Source organism: Lycium barbarum, chromosome 6 (genome assembly GCF_019175385.1).
Source record: "Lycium barbarum isolate Lr01 chromosome 6, ASM1917538v2, whole genome shotgun sequence".
Classification (NCBI taxonomy): domain Eukaryota; kingdom Viridiplantae; phylum Streptophyta; class Magnoliopsida; order Solanales; family Solanaceae; genus Lycium; species Lycium barbarum.
In genome coordinates this window covers 102,306,388-102,318,827 of record NC_083342.1, presented here as the reverse complement: position 1 = coordinate 102,318,827, position 12,440 = coordinate 102,306,388, and the positions used below count along the sequence as shown (strand labels likewise).

At 31.9% G+C, this 12,440-nt stretch overlaps 1 protein-coding gene across 1 annotated transcript; it reads left to right on the top strand.

Annotated features, from left to right (window-relative positions):
* Positions 1-7,014: 7,014 nt before the first annotated feature.
* LOC132599893 (patatin-like protein 2) lies at positions 7,015-12,221 on the top strand. Its single transcript, XM_060313060.1, has 7 exons — positions 7,015-7,255; positions 7,788-7,969; positions 8,056-8,245; positions 8,852-9,013; positions 9,488-9,790; positions 9,938-10,113; positions 10,438-12,221. Exons 1-7 carry the CDS (start codon positions 7,106-7,108, stop codon positions 10,511-10,513), a joined length of 1,239 nt encoding a protein of 412 aa, XP_060169043.1. The 5' UTR covers positions 7,015-7,105; the 3' UTR covers positions 10,514-12,221.
* Positions 12,222-12,440: the final 219 nt, after the last annotated feature.

Genomic DNA, 12,440 nt, shown 5'->3' with positions numbered 1-12,440 from the left:
GACGACTGTTTACAACAAATTTTGATATGCGGAAAATAAATTGCTACCACAACAAATATGAAGAAACATAATTTTATTGATAAATAGTGTGGGTACTATCTAATTATTCCCTTAGTTTCTCTTTCTTGATTTTTCTCCGTAATTCGAGGGCCGTTAGTAGTATATTTCTCGAATGTAGGATGACCTCCTTGTGATGTGTTTGATCTCCAAGAACGTCGGGCAGTTTGATAAGACAGTATTTGATGCCTTAATCTCTTGTGAATACCCATGAGTTTATGGGATATTCGACCATGAGCTAGGGGTTAGGGTAGAATAGCCTCCAAGAAACCTTAATATATATTTGACTCAACTTGTAGTGTCTCACAAAATTCCGATGTCTACAAATGCCCCCTACTTTAAGGCTTGTCGGAGTGTAGACTTGTCGAAACTCAAAGATAAGACTGAAGTACCTATATAAAAATGGATTTTACATCTTTGCGGTTTTGTGACTCCATATTTTGCAGATTTGATTTGTGAGAGAAGAGATGAATGGCAGATATGGTCCAACTGGGCGTGCCAATTTGTTTGCAACAAATTTTGATATTCGGAAAATAAACTGCTCCCACAAACAAAATATGAAGAAACATAATTTTATTGATAAACAGTGCGGGTATAATTATGTTTATTCGCTTGTTTCTTCTCTCCTGACTTTTCTTCGTAATTCGAAGGCCGTTACTAGCATATTTATCGAGCGTAGGATGACCTCCTTGTGATGTAATTGATCTCAAAGAACGCAGACAGTTTGATAAAGGCAGTATTTGATGCCTTGAACTCTTGTGAATACCCATGAGTTTAAGTAAATATGTGTCCTTTTATAGGTGTGAGCTATGCATGAGTTTAAGTGAATATGTGTCCTATAAGTATGAGCTATGATTCATGATAGAGTAGCCTCTAAAACACCCTATCAGATTTTGGGCTCAAACTTGTAAAGTTCCACAAAATTTCAATGTCTACACCGACGATAATGTGCTGAATTTCCTCGTGTATGTAGAAATTAGTGCTATGTTGAATGACTGTAATGAGTGCTCCCTCATGCCGCATCTTTTTGGAGGTCAAAGCTTCCGTAGTTTTGAAGCATTCGTATAAATGTTAAGAGCAATTGAACTGTCAAGATAATCAAGGAAGGAGAATATTTTCGTACTTTTTAACTATATTTCAAGGGCTGAGAGCCAACGATGAGATTTTCTGTTATCAATGTATAGTTCATTCCTGCAGTAAAAAAATATACTATCATCTCTTCGTGACAAATACTAAAATACGACTTGTACAAGAGCCAAATCATTTGGAATATAGCTTAACTGTACTGCTGCAAAATAGAAGGCACGAAGACCAATCTTCTATCTATATATAAAAGTGTTGGGAAAATCACAAAATAAAACCAGTATAATAATACTTAATAAATATTATTTATTTAGCAAGTAAAATAACAACACTTGAAAAAATAAATATTACAATGATAATATATTTAGTAAATATGACTTAAGTCATGCTAGACACTGTCCTAAAAAACTATTTCAGTAATGTGAAATGTTTTCCCAAGATTAAACAAGTCATTCTCTAAATTTATTAGAGGATACAGGAATCAACAAAATTAAATAATACCAGCAAGTTTTTAGAAAGAAAAATTAAGACAACAAAAGAACAATAAAAAGAGAACAATAAGGTCCTTTTGCCACAATGGCCCAAATACGATAAATTCATATTACTATTTAGATCAAATTTAATAATTTATGCTTATTTAATGTTATTTATATCTTTTCTTCTGTTTATCTTCATTTAAAATTTTACAATAGAAGTTATGATAATTTTTATATAAATATGACCAAATTTGAGTCAAATTAATGTGACAATTTAGCAACTCTCTCGAGAGAAAACCAATTATAAAAGAAAAGAGAGAGGGAACGTGTAAAATAAGAAAGGGAGTACGAATATTTTTTTTGTTGTTGATGCACATTCTGAAAGAGGGAGTATAGCCTATTTATAGGCATAGGAGTATAATTTGCTCATTGCCACCACTTTAAATGCTGAAGAGTGAAGACATTTGGCCAATTTGCCATGTGTCAATAATTATTTAAAATATCAAAAATATCACTACAAAAAGCAGAGGAGGCAGAAGCACTACAATAAGTCAACACTACAATAAATCAAGTGTCATAAACAGATTAAGATATGTGTACAATTTTAGGACAATGCTCCAAACAAATTGGAGATTGAAAATAAAAATAAATAAATAAATAAATAAAACTAAAAAACTTACGTTTGTGTCAACAGGAAAACTGACGTTTTGGTCAAAAAGAGGTTAAACACACTTTCAAATTATTATTATTATTATTATTATTATTATTATTATTATTATAAAAAGAAAAAGAAAAAAAGGGATAAAATAGAGAAATACTCAAAAAAAATTAAAAATTGTTGAAACTGAAAAAAAAAAAGGAGAAAGAACAAGAAGAGAAAAATAAATCAACTAAACGAAACAAACCTACACGTCCCTTAGCTACTCTGTCGCTAAATTTGCTACGGATTTCATTTTTCCGTCGCTAATAGGTTAGCAACGCGCACAATCGTAACAGACGACATTCCGTCGCTAATCCGTCGCAACACATGTTTAACAACAGATATATGCTGATTAGTGACGGAATACGTCCGTCACTAAACACTGTTTTTTTTGTAGTGCTGTTTGATTATCCCCATTGCGACTACCATCCGTATTAATTTTCGCCCAGTCTAGCCTAGGTTTAACCCATTTAACAAGAATGGTCTCAATATGAGGAGTGAGCGAGGAAGCTAGATCGCAAATGGATTGCCAGTGCCATGGCCAAGCAACATTGCCCAAATTCTTAGATATGGCCCATTTCATATGATAAATTACCTGATGCTTCATTCTAGAAAAGGAGACTCTATTAGTTCCTAAACTTGTCCCTTTTTTTCTTTTTGGCACCTCAACTAATTAATGTTGTTTCTATTGAATCCCTGAATTCGTCCCCACGTGTGTCTATCAAAGCCTCTAAATCTGATTTTTATTAGAAGCAAAAATTAAATTGTGGTAATGAAGGTAAAGTAATATTTTAGACGTGTGGTAAACCATTCTTTAAGTCATGGATGTGTAGGTTTCTACTAGTTCTACTCTTCCTATCCACTGTCAGCTTAATTAAGATCTTACTCTTTTTCCCCCTCTCAATTGTTGCTAATCTTAGCTAAAAGATGGCATAATTAAATTAGAATATATATTAGCATGTTGTTACATTGAAGATAGAATACTATGTAAGTCAGATTGTGTTTGCAATAGACACATTTGAGGATCAGTTTAGGAGTTCAATAGGAATAACACTTAGTTAAGGTGTCAAAATGAAAAGAAAAAAAAAGGGACAAGCTCAAGGGGGTGCATGTGCATTAAGCCATTATTTAACTAAGGAGATTATGAAATATTTTGGCCTTCAATATTTTCGCTCCAAATAATACACATATCCACTAATTATTCTACTTGTGGCACACAAGTACCAGAATGCAACGCCAAATATATTAATTTAAATACTTAAGAAAAATCAACTTTTTGAATAAGCAGTTACAGTATTGTGGAGACGTGGATCATATCCATCATGATCATATCTTACAAATTTTAAATATTGCTTCAAGTTAAAGGATACACAAAATTAATGTTGCTGTATTGAAGAACATTCTCGATTATTGACCAATGATTTCTCAAGTCAACAAGAAAACCTCGTACTTATCACTATGGATCAAATTTCTAGCCATTTTGATTTTTTAAATTAACAAAGCCTCGAAGCGTGCAATTTTGCATCTGAATCATCTTCTAATCAACAATAAGTAGAATAAATAATATAGTATCTAATATTTTTTGCTTGTTTTGACTAGGACTTCTTCCTATATATTCAAATGATTTAGCGTACTACTCTTTCAATTCTCTTTACTTATTATACTTTTCTATTGGTCATTATACTACTGAACTACTATTGAATTAATTTGTAAGAAAAGTGATGAGATTAACTTCTGATGTACTTCAGATGCTTTGACGGAATTCAGATCCATCCCTTTCTTTTCCCTTTTTTTTTTTTTTTTTTTTTTTTTTTTTTTTGTGGTGTAATTCCTTTTCTTCTTTTTTTTGTTTCCTTTATCAAGAATTGGTCCTCCGTTTACCAAGAATTGGTCCTCCATTCTTTTTTTCTGCTGATTTATACAAGTATCCTTTTTCTGACTCATCATTTAGATTTTTTTCATATTTTTTTAAGTTGTGTTGTGTAATGTCTAAAAAATTTAAACCGTGATCTAAAAGCTCCATAAATTGTAAAAAAATAAAAAGTAGGTCATAAAGTAGTGTCTCAAAAAGAGATTACCGTCGAAAATTTATAGTACAAATACTAATCCAGACTAGGTAAGACAAATAGACATGTTAGGTCGAATGTAAGGAGTTGAAACGGGTTGAATTGAATTTAAAGAGTTGAAAATGGGCTGAAAAACGGATCAAAACTCGACTCGTTCATATTTTAGGTTGGTTGAAAACGAATCAGGTAAAAAAATCACCTGTGGTGAGGTTAAGGCAGACCCAAACATGTATATTGCTCAAAAAAGGTACACTTTGTGGAGGAGGACATAAACCAAGCCTCCGCTACATAAAGAAGGACGATGCACATCCCTATACACTTAGACTGATCATTGGCAAAAAATATGGTTAGGATCGACCTGTATAAGGTGTGCATATTATTTGGCAAAAGGACGGTTACTATACAAAGTGAGACCCTATGGAATATGACGATCAACTTGGATGTAAAGTTTTTGCTTTCCTCATTCTGAAACTAGGCATTTGAGCCTTATCCATCTTGTAAGCTCCAAAGGCTTCCTTGGGCGTGCTTTTCGCTTCATTTAATATCTCTGCAATAAGTTTCCTTCTCTGAAGCGGTGTTAGACTGTAAGATAAGTTTGGCCATATTATAGTGGTATGTCAAAATTTCCTTTTATATACAGATAAAGTATTTATAATCATATGTTTCTGTAAATTATCTTGGACTATATATCGGTTCGGTATCTAGAAGAGTTCTTCTCAATTTAATGTCTAGCACACCTAAAATGAGATTAGACATTTTGAAGAGAAGGTACATATAATTCATATCTGCTAGCAATATGAAAGATACATCTATTCAAAACATATTAAACACGTACTAGACAGATTATAAGGATATACTTTTCTGCTTTAAATTAATTTCTGAAGCTTCAAGACAGACTCGTTGATAAATAAATCTCAAGAATTAAAGACATTGTGCCCCTTCAAAGTAACAACATTTTAAAACTACTAGATGGTGAAAGCCCCTGCTAGCACGGCCCAACACAAAAAATAGTAGCACACTTTTTTTTTTTAATCTGTCTAAGAAAAAATGATATATTTTTATGTTTAGAAATCATTTAACTTGAAACTCGTTTACCTTTAATGAAATGATTTAAATCCACACAAATATCTATGACTTGTTTTAGATCACAAGTTTTAAAGATCTTTTCTTTCTTTTTTAAACTCCGTGCCTAGTTAAACTATGTCACATAAATTAGGACAGAGAGAGTACCTTTTAGTAATATAATTATGGAATGTTTATTATAGAAAGTATTATAATTGAATTCATTAAAAATATCAATAAATTATTTTACTTAGTCCGCTTCTTCCACATATGACTTTCCTGGTTTGGTTCTCCAATTGAAAGATTTGAAGTACACCTTCTCCTACCAAGTTTCATGCCATCATCTCTTTCTACTCAACAACACTGAAAAGCGCTTTCATGCGTTAGCATATGTTGTAGTCTTAAATTTTTAAGTATTGACCAACTTCATCATTTTAAAAAAATATGTGTATACGTTTCTTGACCGTTTATATTTTGTCTTCTTGATGTTATTCCTCATTATTTGTGTGAGACGTATGTGTTTAAAATGAGTGCATTTTTATCCTTACCCAAAGGTATAAGTTTTAAATCTTTTGATTTTGACTTCTTTAGCGGTTTTTGTGTTCAATTTAAATCGTTATTTCTTTTTTCCTGAATTTCTCTTCTTTAAATTTTCTCTAAGCGTACCTTTATCACTTTCTGAACTTATTATCATTTTTTTTTTTTGCAATTATCTCCTACTTCTTCACGTGGACCCCAATTTTTTTTTTTTAACTATTATAGAAGAGTGGGTGGACAACGATCCCATGCCCAAACCCACTCCTCTATAATATTAAAATTAAAACTATAATAATGAGTTTACTAATTCAAATTAAAATAGCTTAAATAAGCAAAATTCCTCTTCAACCCAATTATTCTGAAAATTAAAATGATAATGGGGGAGCACATTATTAGCTACTTCCGATATCTAAGGCTGCTTGTCAATAGAGAGTTTGCTGTCATCTTTCCATGTAACGAACAAAATTAATTAGTATATACTTACTTTTTCAAGATGAATTTAATTTATACATTCGCCGACGACGTTTACAAATTTTCTATTAAGTATTAACAATGTATGATTTAATTTGACATTGTAACAAGTCACTCGTCTTATTTTTCATTACTACTTACATTTATCATACTAAACAATTATTTAAAAAGCTTTAGAATAATATGAAAAAAATTGTTTATAGAAGTTTAAAGCTTGCAAGATAACTATACTTCCGTTTTACGAATCAAAATTTGCAAGAGCTCAGAAAAATAAAATGTTATTGATCAACTATAGTATAATATAGTAGTATTTAATATTAATCTAAAAAATTCTCTTGTTACGTGAAAGTTTTCGGTTCCAGCCCTTAATTATAGGCCGTCTTTGACTGGTTCTACATAAATATATTCGTGGTCATCACTCTTGATTTTTAAAAAAAGAAAAGTAAAAAAATATATCGGTCTCCAATACATATCGAGGATTAAGAAGCAACTTGATGGATATTGAGGACTATAAATAGATGATTGCTTTTGCTGGATATATCAATAAAAAGTATAAGCATTGTTCCGGAATATACTTGTTTCATAAACTCATCAATATTATTTCCAATCTAAAGTCTTAATTCTATCCATCAAATTAAAGCAAAGTAGGAAAAATGAAGAAGGCAATAATGTCATCAGGTGGTTCATTCAAGCTGCAGCCTCCAACTTATGGTAAACTAATAACAATTCTGAGCATCGATGGAGGTGGCATTAGGGGAATTATTGCTGCCACCGTTCTTGAGTACCTTGAATCTCAACTCCAGGTGAAATCAATTCCATGATGTGATACACTTTCCTTTTTAGTATGTTTAAAAACAATGACATCTTTCTATATCAAGAAACAATTTAAACTCTAGGCGTAGTCAAACAACATCACATAAATTGATCAGACGAAGTGAGTAGTTCACAATGTTACAATCTATATTAATTTTATGGATATTCATTCACTATGTAAGTAATTTTACCTCTTTTTAGTCTGTTAAAAAATAAAATAAAAAATGACACCCTTCTATATTAAGAAACAATCTGAACACTATGTGTTTCACACTTTTCTTTTGAACATGTTTTGGTAGGTTGATTGTCTTATTTTTTGGCTACTAGTCTTGCTTATTATAAACGGTTAATTAACTGTATGTATCTTTTAGATTTGATAGTGAAAATTTCTTTCTCACTGCCGCTTTTTAGAAATTAAGTATGCATGTGAACAAATATATATATATATATATGCTAAGTACCTTTTTTATGCTAAGTACTTTGAACTTATAGTTAACAAGTTTAAAATTTGGATCAATATAGGAATTGGATGGTGATGATGCGAGACTTGCAGATTACTTCGACATAATTGCAGGAACAAGCACAGGCGGTCTTGTCACGGCCATGCTAACTGCTCCAAACAAAGAAAAACGTCCTTTATTTGCTGCTAAAGACATAAAGCCCTTCTATCTTGAGCATGGTCCTAAGATATTCCCACAGAAAAAGTAACTTTTTTTTTTTGGAATTCTTGTTTAAGTACTAAAAGTATTTATCTTATTAGGACTGAAACCTTAATTAAACACTTTTACAGGATGGTACTGTTTGGATCAATAATGAAGACATTGAAATCTCTAATAGGACCAAAGTATAATGGGAAATATCTTCACCAAGTCATAGAGGAGAAATTAGGGGAGACTCCGTTGCATGAGACATTAACTAATGTGGTTATTCCAACTTTTGATATCAAGAATTTACAGCCAACTATTTTCTCCACTTTTGAGGTTTTTTTCTCTCTTTCTTCCTTGCTTGCGCTATGTTTATGTGAATAATAGTAGTAATATTTTTGCCTAGAATTTTGATCCTTCAAGAGCACTAATTTGCATCCTTCTTCCATGATTTTGTTAAAAAGAATAGCCCAGTAATAATAATAATAATGACTCGTTCAAGTTAGGATAAACCTCACAAAAATTTATCAATTTTATTACCACGTCAAATTTATCCCCTGAAAATAGTTATTTAAGAGTGTTGTTGCGCGTATCAAGTCTGCATATCTAAAATAGGTTGGCCAATTTAGGTGACATATTACCCAAATTGATTCCAAAAAGAAGTAATCAAAACTTAGAAAAATAGTCCTTTTGTGATTGGTTTGTTTGATATAATCATGATAAAAAAATGAAAAAGCTATTAGTTGTTTAATTTGATAATAAAATAAATTATAGAAGAACAAAAAAAAAAAAAAAAGAATGAAAAATGATTTTGAATTGGTCGAGTTGGGTGATGATCCCTATATTTATCCACATTGATGCGCTCATCATAGCTCAAACAAATATTGATCAGGTTATGACTTAACCTGTTTATTAATTTGGCTTGTTTAACCCGTTTAACAGGCTAGAGAAAAACCATTAATGGATGCTAGGCTTTCAGATATATGCATTAGTACATCCGCTGCACCAACATATCTTCCTGCACATTATTTCCGGACTCAAGATGAAGATGGCAACTTTCATGTGTTCAATCTTGTTGACGGTGGTGTTGCAGCTAACAATCCAGTACGTCAAATACTATTTTGAATATATTCTAGTTTATGTGGGTAAATATTTTTTGTAAAACATTTTCAAGAAACTAAGTCATTTCTAGTGTTCAAGTGGTTGCCATGAAAGATTCTCAGGGGAACATACTTTCCTCCAGAGGAGGAAATGACTTTCCTCACTTTTAGACATAAAACATTTTCCTTCACAATTATCTCAGCTATTAACTTTTAACCAACACTTGAACATTATTATGATCAAACTTTAAAATTCAAAATTTCGTCGAAACATTTCTGATTTGCTAAAATTAGCATTGATATCTAATAAATACTTTTTCCAAAAATATTTCCACTTTCCATAAAATCAGTCATTTTCGACATACTAAACACACCTTGTATACTTCTTTCTTGTTCTCTCTTTTTTTTTTCCCGTACATATGACTTGTCAGGTTTGTATAGTCAGAAATCTGTATATTTGACTTTGTTTTTTTGGCAGGCTCTTGTTGCTACTAGCCAAGTGACCAAACAAATAATGACAGGAAATCCAGATTTTTTCCCAATCAAACCCATTGATTATGGAAGGTTTTTGGTGATTTCTATAGGCACTGGATCAGCAAAAGTGGAACAAAAATATAATGCTAAAATTGCATCCAAATGGGGTATCTTGGGATGGCTACATAATGGAGGTTCAACTCCAATTGTGGATGTTTTTACTCAAGCCAGTGGTGATATGGTTGATTTTCATATTTCTATTGCTTTCCAAGCTCTTCATTCTGAAGAAAATTACCTTCGTATTCAGGTACTATTATATACACTGACTGTGTAACAGTAATTATACTACCTAATGTGACATATCACTTATATATCATGTTTTGTAGTTTATATTGTTTTATGCTTGCTATAAAAAATATTCTCTTGACTAAAATAACTATATTGTCAACTATAGGATGACACATTAACTGGAACAGACTCATCTGTTGACATAGCAACCAAAGAGAACATGGACAAATTGGTTGAAATAGGGACAACTTTATTGAAGAAACCAGTTTCAAGGATAAATCTACATACAGGTTTATTTGAGCAATGCAAAAATGGTGGCACAAATGAAGAAACTTTGAAAAGGTAATTATTCAACTCCTTGTGAATATTACCATCTTATCACTATAAAAGCAATAGTTAAGCGACGGATATGTTCTGTAACTAAACAGAAAAATCTATGGCGAATTAGTTTAATGATGATTTAGTGAAAATTTATTAAAAAAAGATGTTACCTACAAGCTATGTAAATTTATTAAAAAAAGATGTTACCTACAAGCTATGTAGCTACAGATTCACAACGGAGTCGTAGTTAATTTTAATTTTTTAAATGATATATATAGAAATATTAATACCAAAAAAGCATTTCGTGTTAATTATTAATATTGAAACTACTACTATTTTTGGCAGGTTTTCGAAGTTGCTTTCAGAAGAAAAAAGACTCAGGGATTCGAAGTCACCTCATACAAATAAATCCTCAGAGTAGAATTTGTTTGGAGCACCAAGAAATTAATCCTCGTCATTAATTAGCTCAGTATTTAATTTAAAGTTTAATTTGTAATAGATAAAGTGAAAATTCAATTCGTGTATCAGGTACAGTGTAATTCAATTCGTGTGTTATATGAAAATATTATAGATAAACAATAAAATTATTGTTAATTTTCGTAAGGCCAAGGTTGACTAGTTGGTCATAAAGGTCGCAACCTTTTTGGTTTAACCGGTTAAAACCGGTAACCGGACCGGTTAAACCGGAAGCGGTAGAACCGGTAGAACCGGTTAATCGTATAAAATTTTACCGGTCCGGTTCCGATATTTTGAAAATCGGAACCGGTTAAACCGGTAAAACCGGAACCGGACCGGTTAAACCGGTGAAAATTAAAAAAAAAAAAAAAAAAGAGCCGTTGGGCTGCTCATTGCTGGCGTTAATGGACCGTTGGCAACGGTCCATTTGCAAAAATGGCCGTTGCCAAACGGTCATTTTGTTAATTTTTGGCCCCCAATTTTTTTTTTTTAACACTTTAACCCATCCCCACCCCTATATAAACCCTTCTTCATTTTCATTTTAATTCACATCAATTCACTCTTCTTCATCTTTCTCTCAAATCTCAATCTCTCAATTATAATTACTTTGCAATAATTAGCCACAAAGTCTTATTATAGTTTCAACTTTCAATTATTAATTTTGCAATTATAATATTGTTAGTGGAGTTGGTGATTTTGCAACAATCCGAAGTAGCTTTGGTGGATTTGCAATTCTAGCCGCCTTCACTTTGTTGGAAATTAATCCGGCAATTTGGTACCTTCGTTCCAACTCTATCTTTATTTTTCGCAATTTAATTCTAGCAATTTATTTTTCGCAATTTAATTCTAGCAATTTAATTTGTTGTAATTTATTTTCTTGTGATTTATTTGATTGTGATTTAAATTAATTCTATTTAATAATGTCAAAGAGATTAAGACGTGGTGCCGGTAGTAGTAGTCGTATTGTTAGGGGTGCGCTTAATGAGGAAACATTTGTGGAAGAAACACCTAATTTAGGTATTGATGTTGGTGGAAATAATCCACTTTTAGGTCATGAGGCAATGCAACAACATTTTACCGACACTTTTAATGAAGACTTAGATGATGATGATGAAGCACAACCCCCCGAAAATCCCATAGGAGATACATGTCCTGCCCAATCACATACACAAGACAAACCGCCTAGAACTCGTAAGCCAACAGCTAAAGTTTGGAAATTTATGACTAAGAATAGGGAAAACCAATCAGCTACATGTACCCTATGTGGACAAGTATTTAGTTTTAAGTAAGGAACTGGTAAGGATGGTGGAACGGGTACATTAAATGCTCATATGAGAACCAAACATATGGATGTTTGGGGAGAGCAAACGGGTTCAAATGTGGGGGGGATTCAAATGACGATAGACCCACGAACCGGTAGAAATTTTAAGTATAACAAGAAAAAAGAACGCGTAGAAATAGCTAAAATGGTAGCTTATAATTGTTTACCATTTTCCTTTCCCTCGGGTTTGGGGTTTGTTACTTACATTCAACGTTGTTATAATCCGTTATTTGAGAGTATTCCTAGAAGTACTTGTAGAGCCGATGTTATAGATTTGTTTAAAAAATATAGATTTTATTTGCGCCATGTATTTAATTCTTTAAATTGTAATGTTTGTCTTACCGCTGATTTGGGTCTTAGTATTAACCATTTAGATTTTTTTGCTATTACATGTTATTGGGTTGATGACAACTGGGTTATGCAAAAAAGAATTATAGTTTTTTTATATGACGAAGGAAAAGGCCGTCACGATGGAAATTTTTTAGCCGATTCAATGTCTACTATTATGAGATTTTTTAACATTTATAGAAAAACACTTTGTATTGCTTTAGATAATGCTTCTAATAATACA